The 24,228-nt window shown below is 40.3% G+C and overlaps 1 protein-coding gene across 1 annotated transcript in view; it reads right to left on the bottom strand.

Annotated features, from left to right (window-relative positions):
* LOC124226726 (uncharacterized) overlaps window positions 1-24,228 on the bottom strand; it is a 245,622-nt gene that overhangs the window by 55,236 nt on the left and 166,158 nt on the right. Inside the window, exon 5 of the mRNA XM_046640420.1 lies at window positions 1,648-1,750. Within this exon, the coding sequence (XP_046496376.1) occupies window positions 1,648-1,750 (103 nt within the window). The remainder of the gene's footprint in view (window positions 1-1,647; window positions 1,751-24,228) is intronic.

The following is a 24,228-nucleotide window of genomic DNA, read 5'->3' as shown; positions in this document are numbered from 1 at the left end:
ACACAAATGTCTGCCTCAGTGGTTCTCAAGTGCAGCTTTTCCATGCATCAGTTTTCCCTGAGAAGCTTTAAAAGCACGTATTTTAAAACACACACAGGGGACAGCCCGATGGTGCAGTGGTTAAGTGCACACGTTCCAATCTCTCCAGTGGCCCAGGGTTCACCGGTTCGGATCCCGGGTGTGGACATGGCACTGCTCAGCAAGCCATGCTGTGGTAGGCATCTTACATATAAAGTAGAGGAAGATGGGCATGGATGTTAGCTCAGGGCCAGTCTTCCTCAGCAAAAAGAGGAGGATTGGCAGCAAATGTTAGCTCAGGGCTAATCTTCCTCAAAAATAAACAAATAAAACCACATGCAAAGGCAAACACACACACATAATCTAAAGTTCAGTATGTGCTGGAATCTGGCTTGTTATCTTTTGCTGCTGTGCCTTTACTTTCTACTAATTCTGCCATATCACCAGGATTGAGCTGTTAATTTCTGCAAAGGACCAGAAAAATAATTACAGGCTTCTAGAAGTACAGCAGTTATTCCTGTTTTCTCTTTTGACAGTTTTCTTGATGCCAAGTTCCACAAAACAGAAGGGGGCTTTTGCCAAAGAAAACATCTGACATCTTTTTTAAAACCTCAAAGCGCCACGGAGGACAGGGAATAGAGAGAAGATGAGAGAAGCAGTGTCTGTGCCTGTGACAACTTCTCATCCTCGCCCCGCCAACAGCAGTTCTAAAGTCACAATTAACAATTCTCAAATTGCCAATGGCTTGCCAAGTACCTCTTGGGAAAAAAAAATTAGTTGTCAAAGAAAATATACCCATAGCTCTAAAGGATAACAGATACTTTTCAGAATCACCAAGAAAACTTTTCTAAAATACAGATGGCCTAGTATGATCCTTAGATCCTCTGATTAAGGAGATTCTAGATGATACTGGGGCATCCATGTTTTGATGATCTCACAGGTAATTCTGATGCACAGAAGATTTAAGAACCACTGAGACACACATTTGCCATAAACTCCCAGCGAACGTGCTCATAGAGTCCTCCAGGGTGTCAGGTTTCTGCAATTGCTTTAAGAAAACGCCTGCAAGAATTCCAGAATTCAAATTCAGGAGAGGAGAAGACTCTCAGGAGTTTCTAAAGCATCAGGACGCCAGTCTGACCAGAAAAAGCTGCTGAGGTTACAATCCACAGGTACTCTCTCCTTCACCCGGAAAAACAGGAGAAGCCAGGATGTAACTCTGTGAATCAAATGAAAATTCATGCCAAGAAAAGGGAGAGAAAGAAAACAAATCAAGATGGGAACTATCCTTGTTTCTGTTGACATCACAGATAGGTGATTTTTTAAATTCTTTTTTTAAAGCATGCAGGTATTTAAAGAATGTCGCTTTTAAGAAACATTGTAGGTGTTGCTCAAAAATTTTGAAAGTATGTTACTTTTATAGTGAAAAATAAGTCTTTGGACTCACATATTGGGATCAAGCCCTGGTTCTGCCACCTTCAGCTGTATAATAGTGGGCAATTTGCTGACTTCTTTTGAACCTCAGTGTCCTCTGTTGTAAAAATCAGAATAACAATTAAGTAGTAAAAGGGGAAGTTCGCCAGTGAATCAAATTGGCCCACAGATGTCTACCGAAGGCTGGCGACTTACTGGGAGGCGAGGAGGAGAGTGGTGGGCAGGTCAGAAGAGCGGATGGGTAGAGGCACTCTGTGGAGAAGGCTGAAATCCACTCCGTGATTGGGAGGGGCTGAAGCTGGAGACGAAAACAAATAAACAAACAAAAACCACATAAACAACTCAAGACATTAACTTTCTGGTTTATGCTAAAAGTTGGGCCATCAGTCCCACCTCACCCTCTGACACAGTTTGTGTCACAAGACACAGCAGAGAGTGGGAAATGGGAAATGCTTTCAAAGACTTTAAAAACGCCAGTCAGACAGATGCTCAGATTTCACCAGGAAGAGTGACCTCAGCAGCCAGACAAATCAAAATGCTAAATGGGACCTAGAAACTTTAGTTTGAAACGCATCAGGGATATTTCCCAACACAAGTGTCCGTGAAGTTTGGACCAAAGATCATAAAGGGATGAAGAAGTTGGGAAAAATGGCTGAAATCCAGCAGGTGGTGCTGAGCTTTGGGGTCAGTGCTTCATCATTTTCATCCTGACCTGTATTAAACCAGTCAGATGTGGAAAAAATTATTTCATATGAAGAATTCAAAAAATGTTGTAGTTTTCTTATCGCACCATTTATCAGTAACGTGGCCAATTGCTCTGAAGAACAAACTGTTACCCTTCCACCTTGCTAACCGTTTTTTAAAATAAACAAGAATCCCAGTCCATGGTATGGAGATTCCAAAGACTCTTCATAACCCCTCCTGACACTTTAACAGCGCTTATCTGTAGCGCTAGCCTCTGTCTGCATTAAATCCCAAAGGCTGCAGTACACATTCATTTCTTCTTGTCCATCATAGGGGAGGAAGAGAATGAGATCACAATCTTCTGCATAATAGTCCTCTAATACGTAGAGAGAGCCCGTCACTGGGGAGCACCCAGCAAGTCACAGACCAGTACACAGCACATATAGAGAAAGGTGGGATCTTTGCCTCACTCATGACTTCTGTTGGAGAGCTGGTACAGCACAGGTCTCTAAGCCTCCTTGGGGTTATTGAAAAGTGGTGCTTCATACATATGATGCTGAACATCTCTATGGTATTGGGCTTATCTACTCAGCATCTCTTTCTTAGGAACTGCCTCTCTCCTGCATCAGCATAATAAATCCAGTGCTGTTATCTTAATCCAAGGTTAACCGCAACCAGGGGCTCCAGGAGTAGCTGCCTAGGCAAGCTGAACCAGTGGGTCTCTTCTCCAGAACTTGGGATGATACGAAACTTGAGAATAGCCTCTCTCTGGTTATTCTGATATTTCATGCTTCTCATTATATGAGATGAGCCTGTGTGGAGTGAGAAGCAGAGGTAGAGACCTAACAGCATTCAAGCCCCTGGTTCCACCTGCCTAAGGTCCAACTGCACCCCTGCTCTTCTCAAGACTTTGCTATTTAGGTCTTCTTTTGACTCCATGAGACACCCCATTATCTTTCTTTTGTTGTTTGTGGTTTTTAAGCCAACCAGAGTCAATTCCTGTTCCATACATCCTACAGAACCTGAACTAATACTTAATAATTGAGCTTGCTGTCTTAGTAGTTACCTAAGTGAAAAATACACACTACATAAGAATCATTTATCTGATCTTATTTTTAATCTTCTTCTAGAAGTATTTCCAACCATCCAACCAGGTGTATTAGCACTACTTATTATTATTCACATACACAATGCAGTATAGTGATTAAGAATCTGAACTCTGAAGTCAAACATCCTAGCTTTGAAGCCTAGCTCCACCTATATAGTGGACTCTGTGACATGCCACCAGATTCCCCTTCAGAACTAATGGATTTATTCCCCCAGCTGCTGGGAGTGCTGCCAGGAACTGTCCTTTACTGAAGAGAGCTGCCTCACCCACGGTAGCACCCCTTGCCAGGGACAAACTGTGTAATATAAAGGCCCAACCCCTTCATCCCAATTCTGGAAAACTCTGCAGAGCCATCCTTGCTCCAGAACTCTCCGTAGTTGACCGAAGCCATTGTTGAGACCGCATCACACCCAATTTCTCCTTCTGCCCACTCCTGCTCCCTTCTCTGCCCTCTGGGTGTTGATCCTGGTAGCACTCCCTAATACACGCAGACCTCCATGCTAGAGTCCACTTCATGGGGCACCTACCTTGCAACCACTCACTTGCTGAGGGATCTTGCAATTCACTCAACTCCTCTGTGCCTCAGTTTCCTCATCTAGAAAATGGGGATAATAATATGGCCTATTTCACAGTAACATCATGAGGATGAAATGAATTACTGTATATAAAATGCTTAGAACAGAGCAGCATCTGGCACATGGTAAGGGCTATTTAACTCTCAGTTACTCTTATATTCAGCACACGGTAGCAAATTGACTCATTTCCTTTTATACAACTTAAATTGATTTTTAAGATTAGACAGGTTTCCAAGGGACTCTAAGTTTGAACGCAAAAAAGTTCAAGTTTACAAGGCCCCTATATCAAACATTTCCCTTCTGTCTTGGTTCATTAAGAGTCCAAGTACGTAAGCCTTTAGGACTCACAGAAGGAGATCCATCTATTGACTGGAGTTTGTGCCCGAGAAAGGGCAATGGGGGTTAGCCTTGGAGCCTGATTTTTGCCAATCTGTTGTTTTTGTAAGTGGTACTTTGTACTTGTGCCCAGAGGTGCTGGTGATGAGTGCATTGCTATAAAACTAGACATAAAACATGTGAAATGGAGCCTAAATCATAAATACAAAAATTGTAACAGCAGGTTAGATTTTATGGCTCTAATTTGTCTTAAATTGACACAGTGCATTGCTCTTGGCATCACTTGGAGTGGTATATGCAAATCAAAGGTAAATATGTGCCCAGATAATTAATTCTAGTTCTATAGTGAGGTCAATATTGATAACTGAGCACTAACCATAATTCTTGATGAAGGGATAAATTTTCCTTTTATTATTCTGTGGCGAAGGATAAGTAACATATTACACATTTGCATTTACCTAGAAAGTGATTAATTGAAATTTCAGTGAACCTTTCCTATAAATCCCAGGTAAAAAGCAGAAATGGAGATTCTGTTAGGAGAAAAGGAAGAATCTGGACCACCCAGAATTTGCTCTCTCTATAAGTTAATGGCATCTTTGACTGAGAGTCCTGATGTAACAATGGGGTGGGAAGTGGGAGGAGAGGGGGTATCAGAGGAGGCTACCTGGCCCCAGCTTTGAGAAGAGAAGAGGTTGTCCTGGGCTAAGAGGTTGTCTCAGTACCATGGACTTTAAAGACCATCTATATGTTGATAATTCCCAAATCTACATCCATATCCTGTCCTGTAAAATACAGGTCTCCTACTAAAAGTTCTACATGGATGTCAAATAAGTATCTCAAGTATTATATAATGATTGACTTTTCCCCTCAAAACTTGCTTCTCCACTAGATTTTCCCATCTCAGTAAACGACGCCAACTTCCTTGTAATTGCTCAAACCAAAAATCTAGGAGTTATCCTTGGTTCCTCTTTTTACCTACACTCAGTTAATCTCCAAAATATCTGAGTCCATGTGCTACTTTCTATCTTTACCACATGCACCCTAGTTCAACCTCCACATCACTCTCCTCTCCTATGATGCTGAGCTCCACTGGCTTTCCTTCTGTTCCTCAAATATCAATTCTCTGCTTTTCCCACTAGTCACCACAGGTCATTCCCATCCTCATGCTTTTTGTTAACTCTTTCATCTGCCTAGATTGCTTGTACCCCTGGTCTGCATATCAGTAGCTCCTTCTTGTTACTCAAATCTTTGCTTAGCGTCTCCTCCTCAAAGATCACATAAATGCTATCTTATACAAGCTTGGGGACCATGGCCAAGAGACTTGGCATCTCTGTACTTTAGTTTCTCCCTCTACATATAACCCAAGTGCTCCCAAGTTTTCCCACCTCTAGGGGAATGATGGGGAAGAAAGAATATTCGTGGAACATTCTAGAGTTTCCCAAAGTAAAAAGATGGTCATTACCTAGAGATGATTTCATTGCTTCTCTGGAATATAGAAAACATACCAGATTTTTACAAATAGCACCATTTTTATCTTTTGGCCCACTACACATCAAAAGAGGGGATTGTATCAGATGGTCTCTGAGATCCCTGCCACATCTAGCCTTCCAGGAATCAACAAGCAGGGTGGAAAGAACATAAGCTTTGAAGTAAACCAGACCCAAATTATAACAGCGAATCTCTCTGAACCTCTATTATTCTATAAAATTAACATACCATATTTACTTCTCAGAGTGGTTGTAAAGACTAATAAGGCACTTAGTACAAGGACTAGCACATACATATCTTAAATGGTGGCCATTATGCTTACTATGGGTTGAACTGAGTCCCCCCAAAAACGATACCTTGAAGCCCGAACCGTAAATACCTCAGAACGTGACCTTATTTGGCGATAGGATCTTTACAGAAGTGATCAAGTTCAAATGCGGTCATTAGGGTCTTGTGAAGCTGAAAGCAGAGATCGAGGTGATGAGTCTACAGGCCAGGGAATGCCACACGTTGCCAGCAAACCACCAGAAGCGAGGCCAGAGGCGTGAACAGATTCTCCCTCACAGCTCTCAGAAGGAACCAACCTTGTCAGTCCCTTGATCTTGACTTCCGGCCTCCAGCACCACATGTGAAACAATAAATTTCTGTTATTTAAGCCACTCAATTTGTGGTCCTTCGTTCTGGCAGCCCAGGCAAATTAAGACGTGATTTTGAGCAGCATAAGTGTTCATTGTGCATTCATATTGTTTTTCCACCTAGACGTCAATGTTTTGCAAACTTTTTTGACAGCAAGCTCAGTGAGCAAAGTATTTTACATAGTCATCAATAGATAATAGATAGATAGATAGATAGATAGATAAAATGATATTGGCTATTACTACCTAAAATGCACTCTGATATTTTCTATTGTGTTATTTTTCATCCGGTGGTGATCTACTAAATAGATTTCATAACCCCCAGTGGGTAGTGACCCCACTTGAGAAACACTAAGCTGGACTACAACCTCCTTAAGAGCAAGGACACATCTCTCTTTTCATACCACCCAACCCAGGGCTGGACTTGTATTAATCAAATAAACTCGTGATGATTGACTTTTAAGGCCAAGCTATATTTGACACGTTTCTCCACCAGTACTTTGAGCTTTATTAATAAATCCATGCCAAAATATTCAAGACCCGTGAGAATTTTAAAATAACTACCAGGAAAGTATGTACTAATAAATGTTCTTAGATAAAATCATATTATTATAAAAATGTATGTTAGATGTTTCTTCGATACACAGATGAGTTCTATCCTGGATGGCATTAGCTCTCTCCAAGGGTACTGAGGTTCCCCATGCTGCTTATCGTCCCCCAAAATTAGTATACTCCTTGTAATAATAAGATAGCTTGTATGTCTTTCATCAGATGATATGTATATATATTGGGGAGGGCAAAGAATCTACTTCAATAGTTCATATCACACTGTTACATTTTAAAAGGAATTATATCAAATAAATATTAGATAACAAATGATAAACACTTCTCATTGGTGACATAAGATGTTAGTCAAATGATGTGTTGTATTTTTGAGAATGTCTATGAGTCTATTAGTTATCTATGCCTAGTCCTTTGATAAAACTCAAAAATAAATATAATGCAATATTAAAGCAATGAATAATTATTCAGTACCTACTATATATCCGCAGGAAACTATGATTAACATAAAACTGTATGAGACTTGGTATCTGCCTTCCAGCACCTGCTTAAAGTCCAGTGGGACTTAGAAGATATAGGGCTTCTAGACTAGGTGTAATATGACCACAGGTACACCCATGACGCTCCACTCCCATCCCCTCCCCAATCACCTCTACCAACCACCACCACCACCACCACCTTAATTCCCAAGGAAATGAGTAGTACAAGTAGAGACAAAACTTACACAGCCATTAAAAACTAGAGCTGGGAGTTATTCATGTGTCCAAAAACTTTAACACATAACTACTGCCCCTGTAGGGCCCATCCAGCTTATGCCTCAAAATCTTCTCCTGGAATTAACAACCACAGAGAGAAGGAGACACCCCTCCCTTCCCTCACCCCCACAGCCAAAGATGAAAGCTTTGGTGCCTCACCTTCAAGGTCTTCACAATGTGTTCAGTTGGTTGTGTGTTTTTTGGGGTTTTTAGGGGATTTTTTTGGTGAGGAAGGTTGGCGCTGAGTTAACATCTGTTGCCAATTTTCCTCTTTTTGCTTGAGGAAGATTGTCCCTGAGCTAACATTTGTGCCAATCTTCCTCCATTTTGCATGTGGGATGCTGCCACAGTGTGGCTTGATGAGCAGTGTGTAGGTCCATGCCCAGGATCCAAATCCGCGAACCCCAGCCCACCGAAGCAGAGTGTGTGCACCAAACCGCTACACCACCAGGCTGGCCCTGATTATATATTTTTAAAACTTAGAAAAAGTAAGCTATTTTAGATGTTTATTTCTACTTTGACTTCCCTCCATTGTATTTCCCCTAATGTCTGGTGGTGTGGGAGTGGCCTTAGGCAATCCTGGGAGCCAAAGAAGAGATGAATTGGGGATATATTTGGTTCGGATTTAGTGGGTTCTATTTGTGTGGTTTGCAGTAGATTCAGAGATAATAAAATTAATCCTCCAGTGAAAGGATGGCTTCTGAGAATTCTAATGCCCACTACACTAACTCACTCAGCATCATGATATAAAGTTTCAGGGCCAACAGCTGCACCATGATATCAACACTTCCTACAGTGCCCAGCACCAGACACACGGGTTATGAAAGAAAAGTAGGTATTAAAATATAGGAAGCGAGCAGCCAGTCTGTGGAAAATTCTTCTAAATCTTATCTCTCATATAGGAAAGAAACTTAATAGAAATTTTTCCAAACTGACACTAAAAATATACATATTACAGGGCCAGCCTGGTGGTGTGGTGGTGAAGTTCGCATGCTCCACTTCAGCGGCCTGGGGTTCGCAGGTTCGGGTCCCAAGTGCAAACCTACATTTTGCTCATCAAGCCATGCTGCGGTGGTGTCCTACACACAAAAATAGAGGAAGACTGGCACAGATGTTAGCTCAGGACAATCTTCCTCACAAAAAAATAAAAGTGCATATTATTATCAATAATAAATTGGAATTTGAAAGAAACTTTTCAAATGAACAATAAAAAAATAAATTAAATAAAAGCTAATTAATAAATAAACAAAAAAGAAACATTGATCATCTGTTATAGAGGAAATACCAATGTATCTTTCTATTCTCTTTGAAAAGGTGATCAAAGACAATACAGGCAAAAAATGTAAGAAAAATTCAGAAATGTATCAAGAAGTATAGCAATTGCCATACCAAGAAGCAGCAAATAGAGTCAGCCTAATGGCAGGAGAGCTCAGAAAATGCCCCAAAAAATCTCTTCTAGAGGAAGGGTTTGCCCTGAAGTGAGTCCTATATCTTTTGTAAGAGCTGAGAAATGTGGGGATGACAGGCAGGCACTGGAGAAGGGCTCCATGGGAGACAAGCTCAAAGGAGACTCAAGGAGAGTAGTGAACTATGCTGGGGCCAAAAGATCTCTAAACACAAGGACAAATCATCTCCCCAAAGGGAGTTCCTGCAAATAGCTAGGCCAGGAAAAGGCAACTCATTCTCTAAAGAGTAGTAAAAAATTGGTACAACCTCAATACAACAACACTACTAGAAAAATGGTGTGAGAGAGTAGAAAACTTACCAGACAAAAACATCTTGAGAGAAAGCTTGCCACACAGAATAGATGAAAACAGTGACCAATGTTTGGCTGTGAATTTTTTTTTTCAATTATTTTTCTCTAAAAAGCAAGCCCCAGGGCTGGTCCAGTGGCATAGTGGTTAAGTTCATGCACTCTGCTTTGGCAGCCTGGGGTTTGCAGGTTTGGATCTCAGGCACAGACCTACACACCACTCATCAAGCCATGCTGTGGTGGCATCCCACATAAAAAATAGAGGAAGATTGGCATAGATGTTAGCTCAGGGCCAATCTTCCTCACGAAAAAAAAAAAAAAAGTAAGCCCATAAAGTAGAAATGTAGAAACTCAGAGAACGGGTTGTAAGGAAACAAGAGGAAATGGTGAAAAAAAGGAATGAGATTAATTAAATATCATGAGAACTTGGGGAAAAAATGAAAATGAAAAAAGCATTATATAAATGAGGACAAAATGAAAACAAAAAATAATAAACATTGAGGGGAAAAACAGTAATTAATATCAATTATAGATATTAGATCAAAATAAGATCTAATGTAGATGAAAATAAGACAAAACAGGAAAGAGTTAAAAAGGAAGAGAGAGAAAGTGGGAGATGAAAAAAAAACAGGCAAATGAATTCCACTATATAAATATAATTGTTGTCTTAAAGGAAGAGTAGATCGAACAAATTTTTCTTGAAGTAAAAGAAGAGTTGAAGTTACGTGGCATACCACATGCCTGAGAAAACTGACCCAGAACAGGCAAGATTGAGACAAATCCTAGTAAAATTATCGGAATTTAAAGATTAAAAGAAATCATTTCATTTGTCAGACACATCAATCAAAATACCTGTAGAGGAAAGAACTAGCTTCAGATCAGATTTTCCACAGCATCATTCAAAGCCAAAGACAGAAGAGCAATCTCTCAAGACCCTCAAGGAGAAAAGTGTGAGCAAAGCATCTGATAGCCAGCCAAGCTGTCTTTCTGAATCGAGGCTACAGAAAAATAGTGCTGCACATACAACTCAGGGAATATTTTACCATGAGCCCTTCTTGAGGAAACACCTAGGCAACAAATTCCAGCCGACTGAGAGATGACTGGGGAAACCGCAGCAAAATGATTGATGGTGTATATTAAATGTATTTAACAGTAGAACTAGGATTAAAATAAATGTGAGGATTTGGGGGATATCAGATTATAAATATTAAATAGGTACATCCTCTGTGCCAAGCGATTGCCTTCATAGTTGTATTCCCTAAAGAAGCACATATATCCAAGAAGATATCTTTAAGAATTTTATTGCGGCATCGTTTATAACAGCAAAAAAGAAAAATTGAAATAGTCTGTCCATGAAAATTTAAATGCATGCAAAACAGTACTATATAATGCTTACGAATAAATATATAATTAAAATCAGGACTGGCTACATTATTTGCAAGACTTAGTGCAAAATGAAAGTGCTGGGGCCAGCCCAGTGGCGCAGTGGTTAAGTTTGCATGTTCTGCTTCAGCGGCCCAGAGTTCACCAGTTCGGATCCCAGGTGCAGACCTACCCACCTGTCAAGCCATGCTGTGGCAGACGTTCCACATATAAAGTAGAGGAAGATGGGCACAGGTGTTAGCCCAGGGCCAGTCTTTCTCAGCAAAAGAGGAGGATTGGCAGCAGATGTTAGCTCAGGGCTAATCATCCTCAAAAGAAAAAAAAGAAAAAGAAAAGAAAATGCAAGGCTGTAGTACAGTATTTCAAATGCTGTATTGACCCAGTTTTGAAGTCACAACTGAAAACCTCAATTTCCCTTCACCAGCAGTTTGCTAAACCTCTACTCTAACCACTTCCCTTGTCAGACTCTCATGCTCTGAGGTCACTGTGAGCACACCCAACTGCCTCCCTTATCAGGACCTGACACTCTAGGGCCAGGTACCAGACAGCTAGGGACAGCTCTTTCTCCCCAGAGCCTGTGAAATTATTCAAATTAGCCAAACCACAGGGACCCCAGGAAACGCAGCTGATTCCCTGGCTTGCCTTACATAAACTGTTACATTAAACAGCTCCAGCTTGCTGTTATCCTGTCCAGGGGGCAACCCTCTGTGTGGGCCTGCATGGGGCCCTTCTCTCATTTGCAGCTATAAGAAAGAGTTCTGCTTGTCACCTATCTGAGTGTCAGGGTATTGTATCCCACCGTCAAAAGAATCTTTAAATCTCACAAAACAAGGGCCACTTGCCTTGTTCAAGAATAATTAACATTTCAAAATGGCAACAGCAGAGCATCAAACCAAGCACAGGATCCTTCTTAACCCAGGCATCGTGCAACTGCACAGCTTACATCCCTGTAAAGCTGGCTCTGATTAAAACTTTGAAACACACGGGACTCATAAACACTAAATTCAGAATAGTATTGACTTTTAGAGAAGGAGGGAGGAGAATTAGAAGAACTGAGTGTTTCAACTGTATCTAGGATCTTTTATTTTGTTTAAAAAACAATCTGAGCCAAATACAGCAAAACATTAAGATCTGATAAAGCTAGGTGATGGATATATGGGTATCTGTCAGATTTTCTGAAGGCTTTGAACTATTTCAATTTTTAAAAAAATGAGTGGTACAGCCATATGACTCACTCAGAGAACAGTTTACAATGAAATACTAGAACAGTATTCGAAAATTTTGGGGATGTGCTTTAGAGCCCACAAGCCTTAAGACAGATTTTGAAAGCAGATTAAAAATTAAGGAAAATGAGTTTGGAAGTGTTGAAACAGAAAGGAGAACGGTGGTTGCCAGGGTCTGGGGGAGGGGAAATGGGGAGCTGCTGCTCAACGGGCACAGAGTTTCCGTCATGCAGCATGAAAAAGTTCTAGAGATCTGCTTTAAAACATTGTGATTATAGTTAACAAAATTGTACACTGAAACATTTGTTAAGAGGTTAGATCTCTTGCTATGTGTTTTTACCACAATAAAAAAAAAAGGTCACCTTGGAGATTAGTGTATGTCCCTAAGCTTTAATTTATGCCACATTTAAATGATATTAATAACAGTTGGGTGTATTTTTAGCATTACAGTAAGAATTAAAGGATACATGTTAATCATTTAATACAATATTCATTTACCATTGGCATTATAATTATCATCATCACCTCACTGAAAAATACAAGTAGATGGTTTACAAACAAACGAAAAACAAAACAAAGAAAGTGGGTTATATATTATTGTAATATAAGTGTAAAGAAGGATGAATCAAAATAAATTACAAATATCTTGCAAAAAATTAAGGAAAATACTTTTACTTGAGCATGTGCCTGTTTTTGAACTTTGTGCTTTTCTAACCAGAAAAGGAAATCAAGATTCATGATTTCTCTGCTTAATGTCTACTACCTATTAATTTTTTAAATATTTTTCTTTTTTTAAATAGCAACATTAACTGTCATCTGAAGACTCAACATTCATCAGTGTCAAGATTTGTGAGAGAACAACGTAGGTTAAGACTGCTTGATTAGAATAAAGGGCAAAATTTAGTAGATTAACTGCCATCTTGTTTTCCTGCTTTTGTTTTTGTGTTTTAATTCACTATTCTTTAGTAGATGCAAGTAGGGAGAATGTCGGAAATCTTATTTAATATTGCTGGTCACATGTCTGGCCACAACGAGTAGAAATGACTGCCCAGCACATTGTGGAGAGATGGGTCTCCGAAGCCACAATCCCATCAGCAACACGTGGCCCGCCAGTGATTTTATTTCCCGTGGGTGGGAGTTGGCAGGGGAACAGGATGTCTTCTGTTTGCCCCTCCGGACCTCGCCATGCACGCCCTGCCCTTCTCCGGGGCTCTGTGCTGTGGAGCTGACCTGCACCCACCATGTCAAAGTCAAAGGGCTCCCTTGCTCTCTCACATTTGCATCTGGATGGTTTTAACTAAATGGGGGACAATGGCAGGAGACTGGAAAGAGGGTGACAGTGAGGTGAGGGATTTCTGCTCCTGGCTCCAACCTCCCTACTCCCCCGTTTGCAGTGGACACCCTGACTTCTCTACCTGAGGCTGAGCTCCTTGGTCGGCCCTCTCCATAGAGCTCCCTGCCCCCGCCCTACTTGTCCAGAGGCAGAGCTGGGCTCCCCACAGTTGCCGGCCTCAGCGTGCCGCACTGTTTGTTTCCCTAAATGCTGCCTACATCTTTATTAGCTTCTTCTCAAACCACCCGGTCCTGTTGATGTCCTGCTGGGACAGGGAAGAAGAGAGGAAGAAAAGTGCAATATCAAAATGAGGAGGAGGCACATGAATAAATGTTAAGTCCCTCACGGGTGTCCCTGCCACACAGCTCTCCTCTCCGCCACTGCTAATGTCTCTATTTTAGTAAAACAAAAATGGAATTAAGTAAATGCTATGAAGTGAAATATACTAAATTATTGTGAGCGCCATAATTGTAATTCTTCTATGCTTTTGAAGCAAATTTGTATTTTGCAGAAAACTTTTGACTAGTTTTTAAATCATTTAGTCATTTACACCCCCACGCCCAAAACATGTAAGCAGCTTAAGACGGATATTGGTCACTCTTAAAAAGATGAAGAAACGGCGTGCTGGCTCAAAACATTAAATGGTTTGAAACTTCATTGTTTCACAAGAGGCTAGAACCCCCATTTTGAGGATTTCAACTCACTGCACAGATTCTAAATGTTTCACTGACACTTCTATCTCACTGGAACTACTACCTACAAGCTTTAATATGCCTGATGTAACACCTTTGTCAGCTCACTAACGTAAATGATGGCTTTTACTGCCTGACAACCTGTGCTGCAAAAGGAAAGGTGAATTGGAATTAATGATATCCTACCCTGGAAAAGTTGGCTGGCTGGCCATTCCTACTCCCGAGTAAGTATTCTGGGTCAAGGGGAGACTTCCAGAAGGAAGTTAGTCCAAGAATTTTTCATCTTCTTCCTTTGCAAACAGAACCCAGAGTGCCCTCCTGTGTATAAAGTGGAAATAAATCCCTACTGTTGCCATTATTACCAAGATGAGACTATGTCGGAGTACTTATTTTTCAGACAAAAATACATAATTTTGGCAGCAGGTTTTAAGCAGAATATGTTCAATAAATTGTCATACTGTGGGCATCATTATTTACAATGCAAGTTATGTATTGTTTATAGTTGGAGTTTGGGGAATCTCAGCAATGGGGCAAGTTCAAAACAAAAGCCCTGTTTTCTTCTAAACTAAAGGCCTAAATGTCTAAATGATATTCACATCTTATAAATCATTGTAATTTGAGATTTAAAATTGTTAGCATAATGTTCAAACACTTGAAAACATATTATGAGAAAGTTTACAAACTTTCTCCATGGATGTCAAAGATTTCTCTCATCAGGGCTTTGACCTAAATTAGTGTGCCTGAGATAACTCCCTTCTGCAGCAAAGAGAATCCCTGAGTTTTACTTTTTTCCATGAGCCTTACAGAGTTCTCCATTTTCAGATGAATTGTCAGACAAACCCAGTTCAACAATCGGCACAGTACCCCATTTGTCTGTCAGTGAAGAATTGATTAAGGTTAGGATATAAAGCAGAACTTCCAAGCAAATTCCTACATAATTGTTCAGGTTATGAAAATAATTTATCCATTTATCTCCTGCGGAAGCCAGCCATCACATTTCTAAAATTACAACTTTGGAAGACTAAGTGTACCCCTGATAGAACTTGTTCTTCAATAGAAATATTGATAATCAGTCATACTTTTATAATTGGAGAGCAATTACATTTAATTTTGGAGAGTAAATTGTCTGGTTTTGTTCGGAGGATTTACTTCAAGTTACTTACGTATTCCTACATTCTCATCTATTTGTTGTGTTCTAGTGTCCTCCAATGGATATTCTCGATAGTACTGGTATTGCAGCATCTATTTGAATCTGAGAATCACTGGGAGGCTGGATGGCACGTGAGCTTTGTGAGCAAACAATCCCAGAAGGAAATCCAGGTCTCCTAGTCTGAACTGAAACCAAGTAACACTTACAGCACATCCAAAAACGATCCTCCCTAATAGACAACGCGTTCCGGGGTCATTCAGATTAAATGCTGTCCTTTCCCTTCTCTTCTTACCATATTGAATAATCTTGAAAGTAACAGACCCATACAGATGAAAGTTGCCGTTGAAAAATGTAGAAAGAATATGATTTGGTGACTGGACTTTAGAGGTCTGTGGTACACAGTTAGACTTCAGATATCAAGTAAGACACTAGTAATATTCTATTAGCCTAGAGAACAAAAGGAAGTATTCTAGAGCACATGAAGTTTGATTCTGGAGTAGTTTTTTATGCAAAATAAGATAAATGAAAAACAATATTACTTAGAGTTAATGAATAGATGAGTCTGAATTATTGAGAAGTCTGAATTGGAACATATAATTTAAAGAACAGCCATAATTAGGATGTAGTTTCAATAGATAGCCCAAGTAGTTTTAACAAAACCCAGGGCTATTCTTGTAAATTGATTGTGACCAGGGGTACTTGGCAACAACATGCCCCAAATTCTTGTATTTCCATTTAAAATAATCCCTCCCACTCCTGCAACAGGTGTTGAATCTTGTATTGGATCAAGTGTCCCAGTTTTGATGCAGAAAATATTGTAACTCAAACTGTGGGTGGAAGGAAGAGGGTACACGAGGAGCAACTTGAGTCTATTGGATATATGAGAATAACTCCTTGAGAAAGTAATAATGTGGACTATGTCCTGCTTTCCCACAGAGCTAGAAGACACCTAAAATATGATGCTTTCTGATATTTCACAGGCATAGATATTTCCCTAATGCAATTATTGGAGCATTTAAAATAGCCATATAGTGGGGCTGGCCCCGTGGCAGAGTGGTTAAGTTCGCACGCTCCGCTGTAGGCGGCCCAGTGTTTCGTTGGTTCGAATCCTGGGCGCGGACATGGCACTGCTCATCAAACCACGCTGAGGCAGCGTCCCACATCCCACAACTAGAAGGACCCACAACCAAGAATATACAACTATGTACCAGGGGGCTTTGGGGAGAAAAAGGAAAAAATAAAAAATCTTAAAAATAAAATAAAATAAAATAAAATAGCCATATAGCACTATAACCATCTGTAGAGACAGTATCATAGGAGAATTTGCTCATTTACCCATCCATTGCATGGGAATTCCAAAGATCTACTGTTTTACCTGCAAAACAGGAGGTCTGGAAAGTTTCTGAACATTGAACAGCAGTCAGATTTTTGAATAAGATGATGAATCATGGTTCTCAAGCAAGGAACTCTGACAATTAGATGTTAATTTCAGATTATGATTACTTGAAATAAAATAACATCTGTGGTACATCCTAAAAGCAAATAAGGAATAACTTGCTGTAAGTTGACTGCAAATGTGACAGCGTATGGACTTGCATGTACTTTCACGTGGGAACCTGATTATAGTTCTAAATTCAGAATTATGACACCCACTGAGCTATCCTATCAAGAAAACAGTAGGTCCCTTGTCAGTTCCTTGTATCATGTCTATTGACAAACGTAAACTAGAGAGCACAGAAGATCATGTGAAGGTACATGCACGCAAGTGTGCATATGTGGGTGATTACGAATATGGAAACAGCTGTACCAGTAACTACCCGAGACCAGCAGAACCTAGCATCTCCTGAGAGAAAATACACCAAGATTTAGAGAGTCTGTGCGAGAATATTAGCAGAAATGGAAGAATAAGTGTATTTCCTAAACGCACTGTACCGAGATCTGTAAGTGTACATTTTTTTATCACCACGATGGTTAAGGTACTCCTCCTTCCATGACAGTCCCCAGCACAGATCCAGAACAGCTTAGTGCAGTATTGCTCCAGCTCTAGGTGGCTTTGAGGCAGGCACTTGATCTCCCATAAGCTCTGGTATAACTCTCACTCAGGCATTATCATCCTCAACTGTGCTCTTCTGGTAAGGCTCTTGGTATCCAGAAGCTTATAATTCTTGGAAAATATAGGTAATCTCTCTGTTAAGAATTCTAATTATGTAGACTTCCTTCTCTGTCTTTTAGAAAAATAAGCCTTGTTTCACTCATCCATGAGCTATCTCTGGTTCTCCATCAATCTGAATCTAGCATTTTCATTTGTCAATACAGTGATCACATAGTATTTTAAATAAAGCTAAAACCTACATATAAATTTTATTATGAAACTTCTTATAGTGGATACACTGTCTCTTGTGATGATCACATTCATTCTGGTGACTCAATAATCACACATTATCAGAAGAATCACAGCTCCAAATAACAAACCAGTAGCAAGATATTTCAGAGTGAATGTCCTGGCAGCATGACTACCTGTCTCATTCTGGAGCCTAGGCTGTAGGGCTGCCTGGGGTATGTTGTTTTCATGGAAATGGAAGAAGCTCAAAAGGCAAGTCCAATCATGCAAGGAAGTTCATTGGCCAAAGCAAGTTACATGGCCAAGCCCAAAGTCAAGTGTCAGGGAAATACACTCTGCCATCGTGAAGTGATGGCAAGAATATGGACAGATAAAACTACTAAAGGGTATTGAAAAAGCAGTGTGAATAACTAATCTACCACAGTCACCAAGGTAAACAGGAAAGAGAACTAGACTGGGAGACAGAAGACCTGGATTCTAGTCTTTTTCACCACCATCTGTTCGAGCAAGGGGATGACCTCTGAGTTCCAGGTGGGTACAGAGCAAGCAGACTGAGTGATTTATGAAGCTTGATGCAATTCCAGTTACTCTCTGAGCTCATTCTCTCTCACTTCAAATCAATTTCCTCTCCTCTCATGCATAACGCCTTCAAAGTTATCAGTGTCCACCTCAGGATCAGTAGATTAGTCCTTGATTTCTATACCTGAGCAATGACTCCCTCCATTAACGTCTCCCTCATAGTATATTTTCTATAGGCACCTACACTCGGCCCCTCACTTATACTCCTTCCTGTCCTTGACATTTAGCCTTAATCCTTACTTGTTGAAAGAATGTCCTAGAAAGTCTCATAATTCTTATCGCTTAGCCTAATTATTTTTTTCTAAAATACCCCTTAATCAAGTCCACGTCCAAACCTTTAGTGACTTCCTTTCCACCACTTCTTTTCTTTTCTTTTTTTTCCTTTTTTTATTTCATTTATTTATTTATTTATTTTTGAGGAAGATTAGACCCAAGCTAACATCTGCTGCCAATCCTCCTCTTTTTGCTGAGGAAGACTGGCCCTGAGCTAACATCCATGCCCATCTTCCTCTGCTTTACATGTGGATGCCTTCCTCAGCATGGCTTGACAAGTGGTGCGTAGGTCCACCACACCCGGGATCTGAAACAACTAACCCTGGGCTGCCAAAGTGGAATGTGCGAACTTAACTGCTGCACCACTGGGCAACCCTCTCCCCACCCCACTACTTCTTATGGGCCCAAATTCATTAGCCTACCATTCAAAGATCTCTGAACTTTCCTCTGTTTTCTTTCTGTTTTTCACTCCATCCACTCCACTGGAAGAAAACAAAATCCTCCAAGTATGCTGACCTTCCTACTGTTAAGAAAAACAAGCGAAAGTTGGAAATAAAGCAAACGGGTGAATACCATGTCCTTTCAATGTCATTTGGAGGCATTGCTTAAAAGGTCCACCCAAGGATTATTTAAGGGCATATACTTTGTTCAACTCACTGCTTATCATTAAATAAGGACCTAGATATGATGAAGTCACATGTTGACATGTCCATTTCCATTCAGGAGAAATGATAACCTCAAGGTTACAGTTTATTGCCTTAAAGAACATTACTTAGTTTTGTATCCAACCCAGCAATCATATCATAAATTTCCTTTATTAAATTTCTAAGAATATTTAGCTCCTCAAATGTTCTTGGAACCAGCCACGCCATCATAATGGTAATTTCATTAGCCAGTAAGATGAATAAAACCTTTGATATGTTCATTTTAAATTTGTAAAAGAACTATGTTTTTAACTTCTGAAAAGCTTGCTTTACCACTAATCTCTTTTTAAAAACCTTTTCTCATTCTGCCTTTCATAGTTCATCCTGCTGCACTCTATCAGAAATGTCTGCTGCATCTCCAAGCTTATCAAAATCCTGCCTTGCCTGCAACTTCCTGTTCTAGTCCCATTTCCTAGCGAGGACCTCATCTTCCTTTAAACTGATTGGGCATTGATAGCCTGGATTATGGCTTTTGCTTCTTTGTGATTTCATTTATTTTTAAACGTTTATTTTGTTTTGTCGATGAGATGAAAGCCCCAGCAACAAGCACGTTGTTGAATTTTAACCATAACAAAATAAATTAAAAGTATGTTTAAAAAAGGATATTTATTTATACACAAAAAAATGACTATTGTATGGCAATTTACAGAACTTCTGAAAAACATAATTGATATCTTTATATCTCAGAATATTACAGAGAATTAAAAAAGAGAAAAAAGTTGAACAAGCAGCCGTTCAACATCAAAAATACACTAATTAACATATTTACTACTTTCCTAGGCCAGCTTAGACAAGATCTGGGAAACATTCTAAATAAAGTTTTTGCAAAGTGAGAAAGGATCAGCACAGATAGAAAGAGAGTGCCAGACGCAGCTGCCGGAGTCAGACTTTGGTGAGAAATTCCCTTGTAGAGAATCACCTGTAAATTTATGTAGCACCAGAAGTACCGTCATCTCAGAAAGAAGAACACTCTGCAGCATTTCCCAGGGGTGGGAGTATGGGCGCTTCCTTGCACTCCCTGCCCTGTGGATCAAGATCCTTCTATGCATGTATTGCTTAAGATATTCCACCTCAACACCTAAATCCTGGGGCAGCCATACTTGGCACAAAACAATGGGAAAATTCAATTCTGAGCTTCAATTATATTTTCCTTAAAAGTTATTTTCATATTAGCTAGTTGTTTCAGCTCGGCATATGATGTAAAGACACTACCCAAAATAAAATTGAAAGAGACTGAAATTCTACCTTTTTTCCGTTAATCTAAAGAGGAAGAAAGAAAAACATCCTTACTCCCAGTCCTTTAACCAAGTTTCCCATTCTGGAGAGTTCCTGGATGTCTAGAATAATGGGCAGACAAAGAGCAATGTTAAAATCAGACTTCACGAAGCAGGAAGCTTGTGTGGCTTACCCCAGACCATGCTTCCTCTCCAAGGCTTTGTTCTCTCATTCCCACTCCATCTTCCTTGGGCACCGCCTGATAACGTCACTCTCCAAAACTCTCAATAGCTACTCGTTCCCAAAGAGAATTCAAACTTCTAATCCTGCCGTTCAAGACTGTCACAGTCTAATCCCAAACTCTCTCTCCTGTGATGTGGGAAGTTCAGTCCTATATGAACCAAATACTTCAGCTAAACTGATATATTCCAATATTACTTACACTTCTTCATCTCCATTTCTTATTCCTATCCTTTTTTCTGCTTGGCACATCCCTTGCCAAGCACCTCTGCTTATTCTTCTAGGGTCTACTCAAATGCCACCTCCTCCTTGAAACTCTTCCTAATCACCACTACTCAAACTCATTTCTCTTTCTAAATTCCTATATCTTTTTTGATCTGTTTTATTAATTATATAATAGGCACATGTATTACCTCCCTTACAAGATGAGGACAGCAACCATGTCTTATCTATCACTCTCTCTCTCATAGCATAATAGGCCCTCAATAATTACTTGCTGAATGAATGAATTGCAAAGAAATTGTAATCTCGATGTTCTGTGCTGGTTTTATGGATTCAATTTTTAGGACCTGGGGTTGCTTTATTAACAATTTTTATACTTTTCCCCCATAATCAGACCAAAAAACATTTTTTAATGAATCGAGTTCACCAGAAGGTTGACAAGCCTATAAAATGCTAGTTAATCCATATCAGTCTCTTGGTTTCACTAAGCATGCCCCTCTGAAAATATGGTACTGAATCTGTATGACACCAAGTTGCTCTTTCAAGAAAATTGTTTAACAATTTTGATCAAAAGCTAAGCTCAATTGCCCAAAGAACCTTCGGAAATATCTGAGGTCAGAAGCTCTGATGCAGGTTGGGTTCGAGATTTTTGTGCAGGATGTTTGTCGGGAGTGCTGTCAGGAGTGACACGTGCAGGGGCAGGGAAGGAAGGAGGACTGGGCAGTGGGAGAAGCGCGGCTGCAATGCAGTCATGACTAAGCCCTGATCCCATGGGGAGCTCCGGGCCTGAGATGGCCCTGTTCGTGCCATCCCAGGGAACCAGACCTTCATACCCCTGAACTGGTCAGTCACTGAATGTGGGCTACCCTGGGAAGTAGGCATCCTTGAGCAAGGTGGTGCTCTTCAGTGGAGGTGATCCTCAAAGAGGGCTGAGGAGACCCCTCAGCAGACAACCTTCCCAGCGGCTGAGGAAATACATCCTTCAGCCTGAAGTAGAGATTTTGGCCAGTGCAGTCCAGCATCCATTACTCGATCTAAACACCAACACGTCTGATGTCCTTTCCTCTGAGCACCCGAGTTTGGTTTGCTTTGCTTTGCTGAACATGCTAATTCTATAAGGCAGAGAACTGTTTGACGCTCCCATATTTCTCGTACGTGATTCCTGTGAAAGTCTGAAACGTATCACACTACTTTCCCCTAACGCCAGCAGTTTTTATTCTCAAACCAAATTAAACGTGTGTTTGTATCTCTTCTTTTGCTCTAATAGTCATATTGCAAAAACAATGATACATGGAAAGACATATTCAGAGGGTAATGAGGAAGAAAGGGGAAATATGTCCAGAGTTACTGCAGGAAACTTCTTTTTATTACACTTAGGAATGCAGCTTAGGCAAAATTGTATAATATAAAGCATTCTGAAGAGTCTGGCACATCTGGCAAATTTGGACAAACAGGATAATTGAGGGTCCTTCCTGGATTTATTGGTCCCTTTGGACTAACTCTAGTTTCAAAGTCTTTGCTTTAGAGTTTATAAAGGGCTTTCATATACATTATTTTGTCATTTTACCAATGATTCTGTAAAAGAGCCAAAGATTATAACTGCCTGTACTTTCAAAAGTGCAAACTATGACCCAGAGAGCTGAAGTGAGCTTTCTCAACATCACACAGCCCGCAAGGAGAAGAGTGAACCCTCAGTCTCATTATTCTAAGTACACAGACACGCCTAACATCACACCAGCAGATGTCAACCATAATACTGCCATCCACCACGAGACTGTCACAAATCATTCGTTACTAGAAATAACATGTGAAACTTGTAAATGATTGACTTTTCTATATAAGGAGGGATGGTCTGCACAAAAATCTCTCTCTTGCTCATTTGTGTTCGGAAATGCTTTCTCCAATAGAAGGAAACAGCTACAGCAGGAAGAAGAAAGTTTAGGGCTTTGCTATGGCTGCGTGTCTGGCATGTGAATGTCCTTTATCAAGTGGGTCTTGGTGGCATGCTGTGCTGTGTCACTGTGCCTCTAAGATCTAGGACCACGTCTCCTCCTCTAAATTTGCGTCTATAGACAGCACCAAAATTTGGGCTTCACCTCTAGAATTCTTTTTGAACATAGAGTAAAGCACATATTATTCCCCCTAAACTACTCATTAGCTGCTTATGGGTTTTTACTGACTGAAGTCAGCAAAACCCAGTGTCTCCTCTCCTCTCCTCCACCTTATCAGGCCTGGTTGTTTTTCTTCTTTTGTATCTAATTCTGTGGCATTACAACATTCCACCAGTAAAAAGTTTATGAAGTTCAGAAGACTGAACTCAGAGCAGCAATGAGAACACGCATCTATTAGCAATTGCAGAATTGCACCTACGTATCAAAGACCAGCCTTTCAACTACACGAGAGGTGAGGAAGAGTCAGAGAAGACCAGCAAACAATCACCGATCGGGGGCGTGGCAACATTTCTAAAAGTATGTTGGTCAAATTTTGCACAATAGGGCTTTTAAGGAACAATAAGATGACAAAGGAAAATCAATGTCTAGCCAACAAACTCCAATTAGTCACAATAAACTAGAGAACTCACAGTACACATTAGGATAAAGAGAAGTTCTCAGAAATATTTCTAAACGTCTTTTCTTCAGCAGGAGATGCATGTTTCTTGCTTACATAAGACTGAAGATAAATCATATAGGAAACATGATGTTGTTGCTAAAAAAGAATGAAGCTGATTTTTTTTTTTCTGGTGAGGAAGATTGGCCTGAGCTAACATCTGTTGCCAATCTTTCTCTTTTTGCTTGATGAAGATTGTCACTGAACTAACATCGCTGCCAATCTTCCTTTATTTTGTATATGGGACGCCGCCACAGCATGGCTTGATGACTGGTGTGTAGGTCTGTATCCAGGATCCAAACTCATGAATCCCAGGCTGTGGAAGCAGAGGGCACAAACTTCACCACTACACCACCAGGCCAGCCCCAAAGCAGTGTTTTTTGTTTTTTTTTTTTTTGAGGAAGATTAGCCCTGAGTTAACATCTGTTGATAATCCTCCTTTTTTTGCTAAGGAAGACTAGCCCTGAGCTAACATCTGTGCCCATCTTCCTCTACTTTATATGTGGGATGCCTGCCACAGCATGGCTTGCCAAGCGGTGCATAGGTCCATACCCAGGATCTGAACCAGTGAACTCAGGGCCACCGAAGTGGAACATACGAACTTAACCGCTGCACCACCAGGCCGGCCCCACAAAGGTGATTTTTTAACAAGTTGATTCCAAAATACAATCAAATAAATCAGTGCTCCTTTTAAGAGGAGTCACCTAGAAGGCTATACAATGGATGACTCTAACTTAGTGAACCGATTTCAAAATGTACACATAAAAATGAGTCTCCCCTATGGATGAATGGATAAAGAAAATGTAGTATATATATACACACAGTGTATTAATGTTTGTGTGTGTGTGTGTATATATATACACACACACATATACAGAATGGAATATCACTCAGCCATAAAAAAGAAAGAAATCCTGCT

This window comes from Equus quagga, chromosome 1, assembly GCF_021613505.1.
Source record: "Equus quagga isolate Etosha38 chromosome 1, UCLA_HA_Equagga_1.0, whole genome shotgun sequence".
Lineage (NCBI taxonomy): Eukaryota > Metazoa > Chordata > Mammalia > Perissodactyla > Equidae > Equus > Equus quagga.
This window is presented reverse-complemented; position numbering and strand designations above follow the sequence as displayed.